The sequence below is a fragment of the Chrysemys picta genome, chromosome 18 (assembly GCF_011386835.1).
Source record: "Chrysemys picta bellii isolate R12L10 chromosome 18, ASM1138683v2, whole genome shotgun sequence".
Taxonomy (NCBI): domain Eukaryota; kingdom Metazoa; phylum Chordata; order Testudines; family Emydidae; genus Chrysemys; species Chrysemys picta.
Window position 1 is genome coordinate 24334875 of NC_088808.1, and position 19095 is coordinate 24353969.

The window sequence follows — 19095 nt, forward strand, 5'->3', positions numbered from 1 at the left end:
TTGGAGTTCTAAACTGTTCCTGTATAGCAGAGGTAGCTAAACGTACTGACCGAAGGCATATGGCAATCTTCAGAAATTTGAGAGCCGAGGCGCGCCTGCCGGGGCTCAGGACTTCAGCGCCACTCCTGCTGAAGCCCTGAGTCCCCCCCTCCCTCCTGGGCAGAAGCATGTGGGGGGTCATGTGCGCCCCCCCCCCCCATTTTTGCCAGGTTTGCTAGCCCCGCTCGGTGGAGCTGGCAAGCTGCAGCCATGGGGAAAGGCAGCAACAAATACCCTGTTTCCCCGAAAATAAGACAGTGTCTTATATTAATTTTTGCTCCCAAAGATGCGCTAGGTCTTATTTTCAGGGGATGTCTTATTTTTCAATGAAGAAGAATACGGTACACATTTTTTTGCCTTATTATCGGGGAGGTCTTATTATCGGGGGGATGCCTTATATTACAACGAGAGGCAAAACTGTAAGTAGGCCTTATTTTCGGAGGATGTCTTATTTTCGGGGAAACAGGGTAGCAGGGACCTGCAGGGAGAGCTGCTGTTTTTGCTGCTGCCTCTTCCCAGGGAGAGCTGCAGGGAGGGGCTGCTGAAGATAAGGGGGGATTTGCCTGAGGGGGCATGACTCAAGCTGTTGTGGGGGGGCGAATTTTTAAATTGTGCGTCGTCTCCAACCCCCCCCCCCCCCGACCCCCCAAGTAGGCCCCAGTCATCTCTAGCAGAAGCCCTTGATCCCACCACCAGGCCACAGGGCAGAAGCCCAGAGCTTTCCCTCCCCCTTCGTTCCCCCAGTCTGGGAGGTGGAGAATGGGGGGGGGGGGCGCGCGGGGAGTCCGCGAGCTGCACTTTAACTGTAAAGGAGCCACGTATGGCTTGTGAGCCGCAGTTTGGCCACCCCTGCTGTATAGTTCAGTATTATTGGTTCCTTTTTGGCTTGCAGTTGTCTGCACAGTAATAGTTTCTGATGATTCTTCATTAGAGGCCAAAATCTTAATATCTAGTTCATAAATCTCGCTTGGGCTCTTCTTGGAACAGAGCTTTTAGCCTAGTCAGTATTTTTCTAGGCATGGGAAATGTATATTACTTTGATTAGACCTGGCCACTGTTGATAGTATTTTGACATGTTTAGAAGGAATTAGTTTAATTAAAATACTTTTGCAGGGAGTTTAAATATCAGCTTGCTAGGCAGAAATCCGAAAGAATCCAGAATTGGGACCTCCCTTCTTTTTTGAGCCAAGTGACTGATGGTTCTGCAGTAGGTAAATGATTCTCTGGGCCTTGAACCCAAGATTGATGATGTACATTTTAGATGTGTAATATGTAATCTGAAGGGAACTATGAATTGCACTGAACCGGCCACTGTTTCATTAGCGTGAATGTATGTGCTGATGTCCTACAGACATCCTGGTATCTCTCTTATAAGGCATTGCAACTCTTCAGTTTTAGAAAGATTCCTAGCAGGAAAAGAACAACTCAGTTTAGTGACTAAACTGGAGAAAGAACAGGAGTACTTGTGACTCATGACCTCTTTTTTTCTATAAGTAGATTCTAGAGTAGAAGATGCATTTCCTGTGTGTGTGTCAGTGTAGAACAATGCAGTGCTCTGAATTTTAGAGTAATTCTTGTAAAATACGGTGTGTTTTTACTAATATTGAAGGAAAATTGATTAAGCAATTAACTTGAAACATAGCAGCTGCTTAATTGCTTCACGTTTGTTTTTAAATGGAGCCAATTTTAATACTCATCATACCTGTGGCTCTCCTAGTCCCGTGGGAACAGTCCTACTGCTAGGAAAAAGCAATATTTTTTACCTTCATTGGACAGCCAAACTAATGGCAAGTAAGGTAATTGAAAGGACTAATCCAGGTTGGTCTTTGCCTGAAAACAAACCGATTTGTTCTTTGGAGTACAGAATATATTTTTAAAGCAAGTCCATTACTGTAATGGGTTACTCCCTAAAAGCAATTTGTTTCTATGAAATTAGTGCCTACTTTCAGTTACTGTGTGTCTCTCTCTCCCTTCCCCATTCATTCTCTCCTTAGTTGTGTATATATTAAACCTATATTAAGGTTCCAACCAACAAGACAAAATGACAATTGATGTTTTAACTGTTCTATTACAGAATTTCACAAACTTATTTGGACAGCCACTGGTGTGCTTGCTTTCTCCAACAGCGTATCCAAAAGCACTACAAGGTACAAAGGAGTTGCCCTTCCTCACAGCTTCTCTTGTATTACTTTTAAAAACTATGTAAGACAATATAAAGTAACATTTATCAGCTTCCAAAATGATCACCTTCTGATGCTTTCTCTTCACTTGATGATGACCCCAGTGGGGGGGTGAGCAGCACTTGAAGCGGCATAGCATGCCAAAAGTTTACTGACAGTTCATGACAAATGACTTTAACATGGCATGATTGAACAGGAATGTGTCCAAGCAGCTTCACCAAGTGCCAGAGAGGAAACTCGGTTTGCAGATGCAGAGACCCAGAAAGTTGCCATCACAGTGCTGGGGTCATAATTCACTTTTTCTATTAGCATTTGAGAAGCTTCACTACAAATGGAATGTCACTAAGATAATGTTGCCCACTCTATTCCAGGAGCCGTTCTAAAGCCCAGTTGTAGAATCTGCATTCATATCTAGTCTGCAGAATCTCTCTGGCACCAGTGTAGATTTTGGAGGGTTTCTTAAGGAAAACAATTAGTGCATCTCATGGAAAAATGGGTTTCCAGAATGAGCAAGTCAGAGACCAGAATACTTCTGCCAATTTCTAGGTTAAAGATGACCATGGTCAGATTCCCATCTGCCTTTTCCCATTAGAACAGAGTTGACCGTGTGGTCTGCACTATGCTCACGAGTTCCACTTGTCAGAGCTTAACGGAAACAACTGCAGCCATTACTTTAGGTAGCAAAATAAATATTTGCTAAATAAGAATATATACGTATTAACTTTCCAATACCTGTAACTGTGACTGGTTCTGGTGTGTGTCTGTGAGGGTTGCCAATTTTACTGCTACTTCCCAGCGTGAAGTCCAGTCTGCTGACATAGTTTGAGACACAGGAAGTGGTGCTCAGCAAATGAATGACTGAGAGAAGCTGGAGACTTCACAATTGCTTTAAGGTAAGTTCTATTATTTGCTAGAAACTTTTGAATAGAAAATATTAAAAGTTTTTTGTTCAAGTGAAAACTGTTAACAAAGAGGAATTCTGATTAAATAATAGAACTTACCTTTTAAAACAATGAATGTCTCCAGTGGGGTTCCTGTTTAGTGTTAGTAACGCACCAGTAAATATCTGTTGTAACTCTGGTAAGACACTGACCAGTGACCAAAAGGGGGTTCCCACAGTAAAAGACTTCTCTAGCTTCTCTCTTCTTTCTTGTTTTAAGCTGTTAAATAGAGCCAGCAGCACTCCCAAGGAAAGGAGTAGGTTTATGGAGAGTAACTGGAAAAAACAAAGGGGCATTATGTCTGTTTTGGGTGGGGGGCCATATATATCCAAGTGTTGTGTTGCATTGCTTGCCTACTTCTTGCCAGAGCAAAGACGTTTCTCTGGGTTTTTGGTAATGCTGATAAACTGTAAAAGAAAGAAATGTTATATGGTGGGTCAAGTTATGATCTTATACAGTATCTTGCATTGCAAGATTGACACTAATTGTATTAAAACCATGCACCGAACTAAGCCTCCCACAAGTATGTGGGGTCTCCTGTGCTCTATCATGCACGTATCTCTCATGAACCTTGACTGGAATTAGTGAGTGCATCACCAGGAGAACTGGCTCCCATCGTAAAGGCTGGGAAGATCTTTCCATAAACACTGCACGTTACTGCCTCAATTGGAGAGGAATGGAGGGGTGCAGGGCTCTACTCTGTGGCAGGGACAGCTCTCCTGTTTCACACACCGAATGCATCATGTTGTTGTTTATTATTGGCTTTTAGATCAGTCTCAGCGGGGTAGCCTCTTCACCCTCTTTCTGAACAATCCTTTAATGGCATTCCTATTTGTCTCTGGATTATCAAGCATGCGCAGAGGATTGTGGGAGAAGTGTCAAGATTACCTTAGAAAAATCAACCGGGATATCGCCCAGCTGCTGACCCATTCTCGCTCCATAGGTATGTCCTTAAAGACCTACACACACTCAACAGAAAACTTAGTGGCACAACTTGAGTTGGATTTCTTATTTGTTTCTCATTGGTCAGTCTTGCCAAAGAATAATACAGTTTGGGGGGGAAATGCACAGCTTTTCTATGTGGTGTTTTCCCAAAGGTCTCTTGCTTCAAAAATGCCTTCTGAATTCAGTTTTCTTTAAGTGTCACCTTCTTCCTCTGCAGATCAGGCCTTTCTTCAGTTTTTTGGGGATGAATTTCTTCGCTTACTTCTAACAAGATTCGTCTTCTGCTCAGCCACCATGAGGATGCACAAAATTTTCCGGGTATGCAGGGAACTTTCCCTTTGTGCGAAAGAGTCGCCAGACAAATTCTGTTTTCATGCAGAATTGCTTTGGCTGGCGGTTAAAGGGCTCTTCTAGCTAACTTCTGTGGCTCTTCTGCTCATGGGCTTCACTAGTACTGCTCATAAGGTCTCCTCCCATGCTGAAATGAGTATTCAGTAATGTGTGTGTGCAGTACATAGCGGATCATGTTAGCTACTCTTACAGGTGAAAAGGCCTTTGTAGTACAAATGCTCATAACTAGTTTTAACAATATAGTGCATCTGTCTTCTGATTCCATGTAGAGCATGAAACAATTTATCTGAGTTTGGACACATTCTAGTATTGAGCCTACCCATAGTACATATTCATTTATATAGCACTGTGTTTGTACACAGCTGTGTATACTAAGAGTGCTATGTCCAAAAATATAAAAATATAGTAAGAGGCCATCTTGGCACACAGCCTGGAAAGTTTATAAACAGGAGTGGTGGGTGGGCTTTCAAATTGGAATGCATCACAGAATTCATGATTTCCAAAGTGGGGTGGGTGAATGTTTTTGAGGCACGTGAGAGCACCACACTTCAGGAAAGATGTAGACAAACTGGAGAGGGTCCAGAGGAGAGCAACAAAAATAACAGGCTTGGAAAATCTGACACATAAGGACAGGTTTAAAAAAAAAAAAAAAACTGGGCATGTATAGTTTTGAGAAAAGACTGAGGGAGGAAGCTGATACATCTTCAGATATGTTAAGGGCTGTTATAAAGAGGATGGTGAATGGTGGTTGTTCTCCATGTGCACTGAAAAAGGACAAGAAGTAATGGGAGATTTAGGTTCGATATTAGGAAAAACTTCCTAATTCTAAGGGTAGCTAAGCTCTGGAATAGGCTTCTAGGGGAGGCTGTGGAATCCCTATGTTGGAGGTTTTTAAGACCAGGCTGGACAAACCCCTGTCAGGGGTGGTCTAGGTTTATTGCGTTCTGTCTCACTGCAGGAAGCTGGATTTGATGAGCTCTTGCAGTCCCTTTCAGCCCTACTCTTCTGTGATTCTGTGACCTTAAAGACTGCAGATAATTACAGTGGGCAGAAAGCTGGTTCCTCTGTTGCCAGGAATGAAGTCTGCCTCTAGGATTACGCTATTATACATGTCCGTTGTGGATGTTGGTACACAGATCTAACTTACCTGCTTGAGCATTGCAGGAAAATATTAACAGTGTATTCAGCACATGTGTAAAATCTCCTTCTTTTCTCCTGTTCCATTTTTATCATGTGTTCACTTACACATCTGGCCATCTTGGGCTAATGAGGCTTTGCTACTGCCACAGTCACCTGTAGGCACTAAACTGCCATAATTTGAAAACTAGGCCACTGCCTTTGTGTCAAGGGAGATGGCTGTGAAGATCAGCTTCATAATTTCTGCGAAGATCTGGCCACTTTTGTGGCCTGTCAAACAGATCAGCGTGCGTTTTTTTTTTTTAATGAATTGGCTTTTTATACTTTTTGTTCTGTACTATTAGATTATAAAAATAATTGTACTCTTTTTCTCTTCATCTAGCAGGAAACTCGAAATTACCCTGAAACTTATCCCCAACTGCCAAGAGATGAAACCGTGGAGAACCCTCATCTCCAAAAACACATTCTGGAGCTGGCTTCCATCCTGGATGTTAGAAATGTGTTCCTGGAAAACACCATTGATGACTATTAAAAGAAATACTTTTACTGCAATAGGGTTTCCCTAGCCACAGACTTTGAATGGTGCAGTTTTCTAATGTGAAAATCCACAAAAGGAGTTACTTGATTTTATTTTAAAATTTAGGATTTTTTTTTTTTTTTTAAATAGCTGTTAGCCCAGCTGCCCCATTCTGTATGGGGTCAATTTTATAAACAAATCTTTTCACATCTTTTAAATGTTAAACTAAGGAATCCCTGGAGTTTTGTTTTTTGTTTTTGTGGTTGAAAGCAACCACATCTGAATCCTAAGCATAAAAGTAGTATTGGTCAATTTTAGCCCGCTTTATGGAAATCCTTTATTTTTATACAGTTTTAAAAAATTGGAAGCAAAAACCCAATAGAATACCAATACTTTATCTCCAAAGAGTTTGGATTTGAAATGGTAAAGCTGGAAACACATAATGCAAACCGGCAAGAGCAATAAAAGAAACAGCCCTTCATAACAAATATATATATTTTTTTCAACCTTAGGTGAGTAATTAGACAAACTTGTGCTAGAACAAATGGCAGTTGGATCAGTGGGTTTGGAGTGATGCTACAGATGGATCTCCTAACATCTAGTGTTCCATGTAAATTAGTAATTTAAATCTTCTACTGAGCAGCACTGCTGACCAAGAACACAAGTCCCCTCCTGCCTGCTTGGGTGTAGATGGCAAGCTGGTGGCATATATTACAAAATTAATAACGCTGGCCCCATTTCCTCAGTATAGTACAGTCTGCCCACCTCCATATCTTGGGTCAGAGCCACCACCCTTCTGCCTGAGGATGCTGGTCCATAATTCCTCTTGAGTTAGTTAATAGAGCTGCTTAATCACCGCAGGGGGTGGAGGGTGTCTCCCTTCTTACCTTGTTGAGTGAATGAAGTGAGTGGCTTCCACAATATTCTCAGCCCTTGGTGAGTCTGTCCAGAAATCAAACCAGTCTCCCGTAGTAGTACTGAGTTCCAGCCCTTCCCAACAGAGAAACACCTGGCAGGACACCTCTTGGTGCTGCTGCTGTTGCCTGCTTTAACAATGGGATAATCTTTCATGGGATCCTTATGACCCTAGAACTGCTTTTTTCTTATGTTATAATGATTGATAAGTGCTGCCACAGAACACCACAGCCCTTCATGCGCATGGTGAGGGCCCATTGCTCCACCCCACTCCCTACCTGTCTGCTCTGAGTCCTGCTCTGACAGCATTTTTCAAATGAGCCAAAGGCAGGCTGAGCAGAGGGAAGGTGTGCGAGGCACATAGTCACCAACAAACCCCAAAACACAGTTAGTGGGGATTGGTTCATAGGTATATCAGCTTCTGCTGTGCCCCTTTAATTGCACAATAATTCCACCCAGACCTAGACAACATCCAGCAGGGCTCTATAAAGTCTGCATCAAGGATCTGTACGAAAGCTACGGTAGAGAAGGTGCTTGCTGGAGAAGTAGGAGGGTAAAGCTACCAAGGCAATGCCCTCCTAGCTTCAGAACAAGCTCCAGGAGCTCTTGCACCCCTTGACAGAAAGGAGGCATGGAGGGGGGGAGGGGGGAAGCACTGGAACAGTAGAAGGATTTTGGCTTCTACAAAGCAAATGTTCTAAAGACCTAAGCTAATAGCCTGTAGACACTCAGCTTTGAGACTGGCTCCACTTCAGTTACTGGCAGTAAAAAAGCCAGCTTGTCCCAAAGCCAAGACTGAAGCACAACAAATTTTTGTAGGCTCCAGTGTTTGGTTTTTAAATATATGTAAAATGAATAATGGGCTTTTAACTGAAAATACTCATTCTACCAAGAAGGCGTTCACTTTAAATCCAGTGAAAGGCAAGTCTATGGAGATATGGATGGTAATTTTTGTATCTGAAATTGCACAACAGATTGTCAAATGGCCTGAAATGACAGGTCTAGAAATAGTGGTAGCAAAGCAAACTGTGGTCATCTTGTTTGTGTGAATATAAGGTGTATGGTGCTGGAAAGGCTGTCTTTTGGCTTTTTGTTCTGCATGGCTGTATTGCTGTCTGAAGTGAAGGCCAGTGAGGTGCTCCCTGTACTGTAATGCTGAAACCTCCAATAGAGCAAGGACACCATGCTGGACTCTGTTGTGTCCTTAGAGAACGTAGTGCATGGTACCAATGTGGAATATTTCAAGCTGTTCCATGAAAGCTGTTTTGTTCTGCGTTCATTGCCCCAATGCTGGAAAATGGGGAGGAGTTTGAGTAGCCCTTTAATTTTGAGGTCTAGTCCAATGTTTCAATTTTTAAAATGAGTTTGGTAGCTTACTTACCTTGGTGCCTACTTCAGTGGGCCTTTTCAGAATCTCACAGTGATGTGACCATCTTCTTAAGACAGACTGGACTAGCCAGGGCCTGAGGGTGCTCCAGGTCAGGACTGATGCCCATCACCACTGCGGTAGGAGAATCCAGTGCAGAACAGCGTGGGTGTTAGAGTAGGTGGCATGAGTGGCGCTTCCAAAGCACTCGCTAGCACTGTGCTGGGCTGTAGCCAAGTCCTTCACTCCCATGGGCACTAAAAATCAATGGAACATTATGAGAAGAATTATTTCTTTGAGCAGTTGGGGATGCAGTTCTCGTCTGTGGAGCTGTGGTTCTTTGATCAACCTTCTTTAGCTGAGATTGAATTTATTTTAAAATATGTATATACTCGGTGTTTGTGTGTTCATGTACAGTACACACCCACCTACCTGTTGGGTGTGCTTGTAAATATGTATAGCTATTTGTATATAGGAAGGTCTTGAGATAAGATATGTATATATAAAAATTATAGATACACACGGACACCAGTTGGATTGCATTCCATGAGGGTGTTTTAGAAGCATTATTCAAGATGCTGTAGCTGTTAAGTTTGTGGTTGCATTACCATTGTAATCCTCTATTTTCAGGGGCTTATGTTCGATAAATGAAATAATTTGGGGCTAAAACTATGTGCAGCAGGCCTCATCCAGTGAGTGTTTGCATTAAAGTTTAGGTTTTTTCTTTTGTCATCACTTTCATGGAGCATCCTTTGTATGCAGACACATTGGGGAAGCCATGTAGGAATATGGAAATCTCTGTAGTGGGTATGGTGTAATTTACCTCCATTGGTGGCATCCCTCTTGCCTTGTACTCCTCTGCTATCTGGGCTTTAGAACATCTAGCCAAGGTTACTATTGTTGCCTTTTTTCCCTTGGTGTCTCAGATTAACAGCAACAAACAGGGCTGCGGAGCTTCTTATGAATTCAGTAATTTCTAACCCCTCTCCAAGTATCAAAAGGTGCCACCACTTTGCTGCTTGTGCATTAGACTCTGACAAAAATGAAGGTGCATTAACACCTGTGAAGAATGGAGTTGGACTCTGGAAAAGTCTCAAACAGTTTTTGTCCTGATGGATTTCAAATAATAATCTTCAGCAAATAGCGCTGAAGTAATGGCTACTAGGAAACCCTTTCAGGGAGAGAAAATGAGGACATTTCTCTCTTAAGATTCAAAGGGAGCATATAGGAATGGGAATTCAGGTTTCAGCAGGGGCACTTATTAGTCTTTGGAAATCTTAAAATTTTAGCAGTTCTGTAAAAACTGACCCTTTGAGGATGGGAGGAGACACTAATACCTGTGTGTGAATCTATGGCTGCTCTTTGTACTGTGAGGGAGCATACATAGAAGCCCAAATTCCATACAATGTTGTAGATATTGGAGAGTGGAGAAGGCTTCATGCTGATTGATCGGGCTTGATTCCTTTATCTTTTCATTAGCATCAGAACCATATCCAGACTTGTACATAAACCTTTGAACCAAACTCCTTCCTGGAAGTTAAAAACTTGTGACTCTCTGAATAGCCCTTCTGTCTTAACACTTTTCTTAAACAGGCTTTGTCTACACTAGACTTTCTCACCATTACAGCTCAGTAATGGTAGCAGTGGTATACTAGAAGCCTTAATATAGAGCTGGCAGGACTAGGCAACATACACCTCTACCCCTATATAACGCTGTCCTTGGGAGCCAAAAAATCTTACCGCATTATAGGTGAAACCACGTTGTATTCAACTTGCTTTGAATGCAAGAGTGCGCAGCCCCCCCCAATCCCCCCGGAGCGCTGCTTTGCTGCGTTATATCCGAATTTGTTTATAGCGGGTCGCGTTACCTCAGGGTAGAGGTGTAGCAGTTAATACATTACAATTGATCCATACTAGGGCTCTCACCAATGCTACAACTGGTAGAGCTGCACCAATAAGAACCATGGTAATCTTATGGGAAAAGTCTAGTCCAGATCATGCCATCAAACGCTGTGTAATTGGACTGTGGTACCGTCTGGGTCTGTGTTTGAGGATGCTGGTGTGGAAGATTGGAGAATCGCTATAATGGGGGCCATGCAAGTAAGTCTATTGCCATTGCTCTTCAGACCCTTCATCGTAAAAAGACCCTTTCTTGTTATTTTGTAACTTTTTTTCCCCCCCCTTCTCCACCCTGGATGAAGAGAGCTGAGGATTTCTGAGTTATTGAGTGGTCTTTCAGAAGATCAAAGGAATGAATTTCCATTCCTTCTCAGTTTTTCTGCCAACCAGCTGTTGTCCTGAAGGTGCATTGCTCATAGATCCCAGTTTCACCTCCTGCTTTTGAGACTTGAGCCACAGACTTCAAATACTGCTGACTTGTTCAGTTTAGATACTGGAGCAGTTTTCAGATCTTATTCAGAGGTCATTCCTCTGCACGTATTCCTGCAGGGCTAACAAAGCCTGCCATATGAGCTGAAGCTGCAGAAACTCTGTTTTGAATTTTCTATTCAGACTGTTCCCTAATAATTAGCTTACAAGAAGGAACCCCCTGGACTCTGTTACTACCACTTCTCAGTAGCAGTGCTGAGCTGACTTGCTGGAGCATGGCATTGCCTAGCAGTACTTTACTTTTAAAAAAGCACAAGGTGCCACTATCTTCTCCTGCTCCTCCCCTAGGATCAGCAAGTAGTACAAGGAAAATGGGGATGGGAATCCAGAAAGATGAACTCCACCTCAGGCAGCCCATCCACGCAGGAAATGGGAGCTGTCTGCCTTTGTCTGGGAATCAGAATATTTATTGATAAAAGTAATTTTATATTGAATTGGTTCAAAATTATTTTACAGCCAGGTGCCTGTATATCCTATTTTGGTAAAAACAAACAAACAAACCTATTTTACTTAAATATATAAAGAGAGAATTTTTTTGGAGCAAATAAACTTTTCTTGCAAGGTATCTGTAACTCACCAAAGCAATGTAATTCCAGAAAATATTCTATTGTCTTTGGAAGGAAAGGAATATATTATGACATATATGTATATTAGATATTATGACATATATATGACGACTGGACATTTCAGGAAGAAGTTACTGTTTCTAAGAGTAAAGTGAGAATTGAAGTTACTTCATTTAAAAAAATTCAGTTTCCACCTTGATTTTTATTAGTAATTCGAATAACCCCAAGGCCTGCTTATTGCTGCCATTGTCAGTTCTAAGCCTCTTTCAGTGCCAGTTTGCAGATTTCTTGCATGCTTTTGCTTCTGCCAGCTGGCCCTTGATGAACCAGTGGCTCTCCAGATTTTTCTCTTGGTTTAGCTATACACAAACCTGTCTCATAGTTGTGGTGACTAGACAATTTTAAGAGAATCAAGAGTCCTAAGGAGATGTTTGGATAATACAGGTGGAAGGCATATTTAAATTTCCATAAATGGAACTGCATGCAACCAAAATGTCTATACCACCCAACTTAAATGGGACGATCTGCTCTAGTTTACATGATACAAGCCAAGCTTTTAATCAGACAGCAGCAGCAGCGTTTTAGGTCAGGAAGGGATATGAATATGTAGATCATGATATATTCAGACTCAATAATGCCATCTTAGCTAGATGGAATCCTTACTGTAATTCAAGTGAGTAAACATTTACTCTAGATTACAATCCTAAGGAACGCTGAAGTCAACCATGTGTGGAACAAGCATGTCTGCACTTAGCATCTGACATTTTTTTCCCATGGAGACAAATGATTTATGTAATTTTTTTTATAGCTTTGTATTGTTACTAGAAAGTAACATGCTTGTTTTTTAACATGTATTGTTTGGAGGTCATAACTTGCTGCCTTAGTGGTATGAAAGGAATTTTAATAAACTGTGGCCAATGCTTATATGTAACTAAAATGTTGTTGAACTGTGATGCCATTTGTAGGGAATATACCGTTGTATTTCTAATAGGCGCTCTCTTCTGAAGAGATGGAAGCACAAGAGTTTTACATGTACTTATCCTGTTCCAAGTGCTGCTAGTCAATAGTGCATGTGATGATGCTGTTGGGTAACAAACCTCTGTAATGGTTCACAAAGCCTGTTTCCCTTTGTTACATAACCATTTGTCTTGTTGCCAGTTTATCTGTCTGTTATGACTTGAGGTTAAACAAACAAACAAAAAAACTAAAGAGAAAATAGTCCTGGTCTGACTGGTGTAGTGAGAAACCTTTCTGGTGTGGAGGGAATCTGAGGTCATTTTGGTTTTACAATGTTAGGACATTTTCCTGCAAAATGCTATCAAGATAATGTTACACACAAACACCGGTTCATATGGTTGATGTGGAAACCTGATGTCTGTCTTGTGCAATACTTATAAGCTGTTGTCTGTGTTTAATGCATCTGAATTGCTTACACCATAATATCTCAACCATGGATGTTTTCTCATGTTTCATCCCATCTGATAAATCTCTTCCCAGCTTTAGTCTGTTGATACTGATGATACTTCATGCTGTAGTTTGTGCAAAACTGTGAGAGATTATGTGGGTTTCAATGGCAAATATCCCAACAAGATGGTAATGGTGGGTTTAGGACTGCCTAATGGCCAGTGGCGACTTGCTCCTCAAAAGCATAGTCTGTGTATGTGCCATTCTTTTGCTTGCTGCTGCTGCTGCTGGGAAGACTTATTCCACTAAACAGACTTTCCAACTTAACACTGTGATTCTGCACAGAGCTGATACAGCATCAAGGGAACGAAATACTGTAACAATGTTTGTTGCATTGAATGACAATATGAAAAGTGGTTTTTTTGCTGTTAGTGTGTTGATGACATTTTCACATTGGTAAATGTTCTCTCAGAATGTGACTACATTCATCAGTTGTGAACTATTGTACATGAATTTTGTATCTGAAATCCACTCAAATTATGTGTATTACCAATATAAAATAAACATATTTGCTTAAAACATTTCTGGTTTTCCTTGTGTACATCTGTACCAGCTCTTGGTGAGCTTATGCTCATTGAGGTGGTGGTGTCAGATGAAACACTTTATGGTCATTTAAAGAGTCCATGGCATTTTTGGCAAGAGAAGGGAAGCTAATCTTCATGTCCAGCCCAAAGTCCTCTAAGGACAGAGTGCAAAAACCAATTTCTTCCTGATACAACAGAAAGCTACCTGTTCTGCACGTTGTCTTAAATTGTTGTGACTTTGTGTGTTGGTGCTAGTAAATCAATGTACCTAATGGCAACTGGTTTTCAGGGCTGTCATCTGATACTATGAGTATAGCTGGTATGGATGCCTAGAGTTAAGGTTGCCTTACACTTTTCATAATAAGACCCCATTTTCAAGTTCCTTGTAAGTTTGCAAAACTTTATGCATTCAAGCTCAAATGTTCCATGCTGAGTGTCTGCCTCAGGTGGCAATAAATAAAATTCAGACCTTCAGCAGCCCCTCCCTGCAGCTCTCCCTGGGAAGAGGCAGCAGCAAAAACAGCAGCTCTCCCTGCAGGTCCCTGCTACCCTGTTTCCCCGAAAATAAGACATCCTCCGAAAATAAGGCCTACTTACAGTTTTGCCTCTCGTTGTAATATAAGGCATCCCCCCGATAATAAGACCTCCCCGATAATAAGGCAAAAAAATGTGTACCGTATTCTTCTTCATTGAAAAATAAGACATCCCCTGAAAATAAGACCTAGCGCATCTTTGGGAGCAAAAAATAATATAATTAATATTGCCTCAGGTGGCAATAAATAAAATTCAGCAAAATACAGTTCAGCTGCTTGACAAGTTAAATAAAAATGTTTTACCAATATTAAAAAAAAAAAAAAGGGCCAAAGCTCAGTTGTCTGGAGAAACTCCCACACCTTTATTCTTAGGAGCAGGAACTTGAAATTTAGAAACTGCTCCTGGGGTTATAGAGGAAGCCAAGTCTGGCTGAGTTGTGTCTCTAACAAACTTCTAGCATGCATGTGTTTCTAGCAATTTTTAGTTTAGCTGCTCAATTCTCCATTGATTCCATTTGCACTGAGCATGCTCCGGTCCAGGCTTCAAGGCACTCTCCTTGCTATCATTCCTCTTGGCTCCCTGTGGGTCTTAATGCTGCCAAGCACAAGACCTTAACAGGGAACAGCTCTCATGTCTCTCAGTAGCTCCTTGGGTGGCACCCAGGCAGCATGGAGAAAGCAAAAGAAGGCTGACCAGGCAGAGAGGTGGGGGGAGAAGGGACCTATGCTCGGTGACAAGCAGAAGAGGGCAGGCTCCAGGAAGACTAGCAGAAGGGTCTCTAATCATTATATCCTACTCCCTGCCAGAACCTGGACTAGAATCCAGGGTAGCTCTCTGTTAACATTCCTCCCCTGTCTAGCAACTACCCATAAAACTCCCTAGTAAATTATATGCCCTCTTCCTCCAGCAGCTGGCCCCACTGCGGAGAACAGGCCCCTTGCCCGTACTCGGGCTGCAGGTACGCCGTGACTGTGGGGCGGCCCTGGGGGGTCAGGACAGGAGCGCCGGGTGCAACTGGGAAACGCAACGACCTGCTTCCAACAGGGGCAGGCGGCTACGTCCAACCCTCACCCCTAACAAGCGCCAGAACTAACTGTCTCGGCCTGGCAGCTCCCCCTGGCTCCCTCCCAACTTCCCCCTCCCAGCTCCCTATCGCCCCCCCAGCCCCCTCCCACCTCGAGCTCCCTACCGCCCCCTCCGGTTCCCTACCCTCCCACCCCCAGCCCCCCCAGCTCCCTCCCTACCTCCCTCCCCTGCTGGCTCCCTCCCACCCTCCTACCTGCCCAGCTCCCCCTGGCTCCCTACCGCCCTCCCCCTCCCACCCCGAGCTCCCTACCGCCCCCCTCCCAGCCCCTGCGGCTCCCTCCAGTGACGGCAGTGCCAGCCGGGCCGCAACGAGGGAGCCCCGCCCTGCTGCCCGGTCCCTGAGGGTCGGCCCCGCCCCTGACTGCCGGCGCGCGGGACGGGGCTGACGCTGCTGACGCACACCCGGCGGCCCGCGGGCTTAACGGCTGCCGAGCCGGGAACGAGGCTGCGGGGAGGGCTCTAGTCCGGGCGGGGAGGAACTGCCCGCGCGCCCTTCGCTGTGCGCATGCGCCTGGTGCCAGACGCCCTCTCCCCTAGTCGGTAGGTCTCGTCACTTCCGCCTGCCGAGTTATGTTTCCGGGTTGGGGGCTTGACAGCTGGTTCCCGGTGTCGGGAGCGTCACCTTCGGCTCCGGAAGCAGCTGCCGCCGGTGGGAGGCGATGGGGGATGGGCAGAGGGGCCGGGGGCCGCGCGGTGAGTGAGACGCTGAGACACCCTGGGGGGGCGGGGCGCGGCGCGGGGGCTCCGGCCTGCTCCGAGCGGGCCGGGCCGGGCAGCGCGTCGGCTAGGCAGGGGCTGCCGCGCAGGAGGCTCCCGGGCTGGTACCGCTCCGGAGCCGGGCTCGTGGGGCGCCGCCGGCAGGAGCTGGCAGGGGAACGCGCGTGTCCATGGGCTACGTTGCTTCGGAAGCGATAATAATGGGGAGCCCGGCCCGGGGGGGGGAGGGCACGAGATGTTCTTGGAGCACCCGGAAAACGGCTCCGAGTTTCAGATTTTCAGCTGGAGGGTTTTGCGGCGCGGGGCCTATGAGGGAGCCGCTCGGCTCTGCTTTGCGGTGCTCTCCTTCCCCCCCTCCCACCGCACCGTGTGAGATGCACAGTCGGGCTGCTCCCCTGGCGCGCTGTGGGACTTCAGAAACTAGGAGCCCAAAGCTCGTTTTAGTTCTTGTTGGCATTGTCTACAGGGAGGGCGTTCTGGAGTAACTGTCCCTGTGTGGACTCTTTGTGCTGGAATAAGTGATGTTAACTCTGTTTGGAAGTGGAGTAATTAATACAAAATAAGCAGGAGAGTTCTGAGTAACTAATTGTATCCATGTCAGTGCTTGGAATGCTAATTTCACAGTGGGATCACACTGCTGTTTTCAACACTCGAAGGAGTTGTAACAGCATAGAGGAGGGACATCCAGGTGAGTTGAGAACAAAGACTTGAGGTTGCACATCAACCTGGTAAATCAGTGGATTGTTGAACAAGGATTTGGTGGGTAGTGGAGTATTTATTTAAAAATATTCCGTATTTCTAGGAGCAGCATGTTAACACTTGAATGATGATAGCAGATGCAGCTCTGTCTACGACTTTCCTTAGAACACAAGACAAACAGATGAATTAGCAGAAGAATATGTGAGAAAGTTGATGTTGCAGGAGACAATAAAGAAGAATTGTTGAATATATTGTCAAATTTCTGTAGAATTGCTTAAAAATTAGGTGATGAAATGGGGAAAGATTTATTTCCAAACTGAGACACCAAAATTGAGAGTTTAGAAGAACTCGGTAATAATTCCCTGCAAAAGTCAAAGGGAATAGTAAGAACTCAAAACAGCGAAAGGGGGAAGCAAGAGAGAAATTTACTCTGAGATGTGTTTATCATTGTCATGTCAATATGCTCCTACTAGGCTCCTTGATTAGTGTAGTTAATAACTGCAAATTAATTTTTATTCCTGTTAACTCTACGGAGCCAAAATAGTTCTGAGAAAACATTGAGAAATTACCAGTGTGAATGACCCAGCAAGAACCCAGCTTTATTCTCATGTCACACGTTTTGTTCACAGCATTAGCTATTAGAAAATCTAAGCAAAATGGGGAAATGCAATCTGGAGAATTGACGGAAAATTCCCCTAACCAAACTTCTTGCCTCTTATCCACAGCTTTGCTGAGGAAAATTGTGTACAAAGTAAATGAAATATCTTTCTGGGAAGAAATCTGCATAACTTGTCACTGGTGACAATTCCAAATCCACTTTTGACCATTAACAATAATGAATTTGAGTGTTTCCACTCAATTCAGTAGGTAATTTGTTTTTTTAATTTTTTAATTGTGCAGTCTAACAGATATGAACTTTATAATAAGGATAATAAAAATGTCTTTTAATGCTGTATTGGTTTCAGTCTATTGTCTGGTTTGGTGTTGAAACTTGATCTCTCTTTAATTCACAGGCACTGTTAGGCTATGAGCCCTTTGAAGAAACTGGAACAGGAGTAAAACTGGCTGAGTTAAAATTAAATCTTGACTTTTGGAACCTTTAAATAAAGCATCAAACTTATTAACTGTGTAATTTGGGAACAGTCGTGTCTCAAAATACCTGGCTCTTTTGGTGCCATAGAACTGCAGCTGCAGTAAAATGTTTGCAAAACTGAAGAAGAAGATAGCAGAGGAAGCAGCAATTGCTCCTCGGCCAGGAGGGGCTGCCAGAATTCCCAGATCAGTCAGCAAAGAGTCAATCACGTCTGTGGGAGCAGATTCTGGAGATGATTTTGTAAGTATCATATTTTGCATTTTACTACAACACTTCTAATGCACAAGGTTACAAAAAGCCATGCAAGAATCTTGACTGTGACTGAAAAACCAAGTGCCCGGCAGAGAGAGATGTGTGATGTGCAAATGTATCTCTAATCAGAATAGTTTTTGGAAATTGAAGTAAGCATAGTCAGATGTTAGTGGATGAATAAATATTAAACATTATTTTTTCATGTTAAGAATATAAATTACATAATTATCCTCAGTGCAGAACATGGCAAATGAAGGTATAAAATATCAAACAATGTTACAGCAAAACTCAAGATACTGCAAGTAAATGTAATGCTGAAGATTGCAAGAAAGCAATCCAAGTCTTAGATTGTAGTGTTCTGATTCCATGTTAACCTCTTAGGTTCCTGGTGCAGTTACTGGTCAGGCATATTGTTTACATACCTACATAGGATGCTTATGTTGTTTCTGTAGCACTGGAAAAACTTGCAGATTGTTAATTGGAATGTCTAGATAAACTATTTTTCATTTTAAACTATAGTATCTGTAGATTCTATATTAATAATTTTAGGTGTGCATAGATTAAATAAAACCTGTTAGTGCTTTGGCTGAAAGTCATGCCTTCTGAAGGCTCTTATGTCACCCAAATCCTAGATTAGATTATACAGCAGCATCACTTCCAGACCCTGCAGTTGCTGTATGCTGTGTTGCTGTAGAACAGCAGATTTCCCCTGTGTCTTCATTCCATCATCTGTAAAATAGATTTTTCCAAGGAGGGGTGTTGTAAAATAGTATTTCTGAATCTCAAACATAGATATTGGTGCTGAGCTAGACAGGAAATCTTGATCTCAAATAGTGAATGGGAAAATACTGTGGTTACTACACTCAGTTTTTCACTCCCCCACTCAGCTAATTTTCATATAGCCACAATGTTTCTCAATACTATATCAATTGCTATTGCATTGTTGGTGTAGAGAACAGAAAGAAGTACAATGGAGGGAGACATTAAAATATATGTGAGAAAAGGTGGGTGAAGTAATGTCTCTTACTGGACCAACTTCTGGTGGCAAGGGAGACAAGCTTTCTAGCCACACACAGCTCTTCTTCCGGTCTGGGGCAGGTCTACACTTAAAACACTGCATCGGCACAGCGGCCCCAGCGGTTAAGTGAAGATGCTCCTGTGCCGATGGGGGAGTGTTTCCTGTCGGCGTAGTTAATCCACCTTCCCGATAGGCTGTAGCTATACCCACTGGAGAAGCTCGCCCATCGATATAGTGCGTTAGGTCAGTATAACTACGTCGCTCAAAGGTGTAGATTTTTCACACCTCTGAGCGATGTAGTTATACCAGTATAGGTCTGTAGTGTAGACCTGGCCTGGGAAAGATACTTGGAGCATCACCGCT

At 43.3% G+C, this 19095-nt stretch overlaps 2 protein-coding genes across 14 annotated transcripts in view; both read left to right on the forward strand.

The window, feature by feature from the left end:
- The window catches only part of SCAI (suppressor of cancer cell invasion), a 93942-nt gene extending 84819 nt beyond the window's left edge, over window positions 1-9123 (forward strand). For 5 of the 10 annotated variants that reach the window (XM_065572005.1, XM_065572010.1, XM_065572009.1 and 2 more), the window contains 4 exons: window positions 2114-2186; window positions 3930-4103; window positions 4323-4423; window positions 5976-6598. In XM_065572005.1, the coding sequence (XP_065428077.1) occupies window positions 2114-2186; window positions 3930-4103; window positions 4323-4423; window positions 5976-6125 (498 nt within the window). In that variant the 3' untranslated portion in view covers window positions 6126-6598. Of the gene's footprint in view, window positions 1-2113; window positions 2187-3929; window positions 4104-4322; window positions 4424-5975 lie in introns of all 10 variants that reach the window. The other 5 variants (XM_042854428.2, XM_065572006.1, XR_010593571.1 and 2 more) reach the window with 4 other exon arrangements.
- A 6386-nt stretch (window positions 9124-15509) lies between these two features.
- GOLGA1 (golgin A1) overlaps window positions 15510-19095 on the forward strand; it is a 29534-nt gene continuing 25948 nt past the window's right edge. Inside the window, exons 1-2 of one of the 4 annotated variants that reach the window (XM_005279407.3) lie at window positions 15510-15646; window positions 17383-17702. In XM_005279407.3, the coding sequence (XP_005279464.1) occupies window positions 17568-17702 (135 nt within the window). In that variant the 5' untranslated portion in view covers window positions 15510-15646; window positions 17383-17567. Of the gene's footprint in view, window positions 15647-16219; window positions 16359-17094; window positions 17237-17382; window positions 17703-19095 lie in introns of those variants that run through there. The other 3 variants (XM_005279409.3, XM_008172293.4, XM_042854430.2) reach the window with 3 other exon arrangements.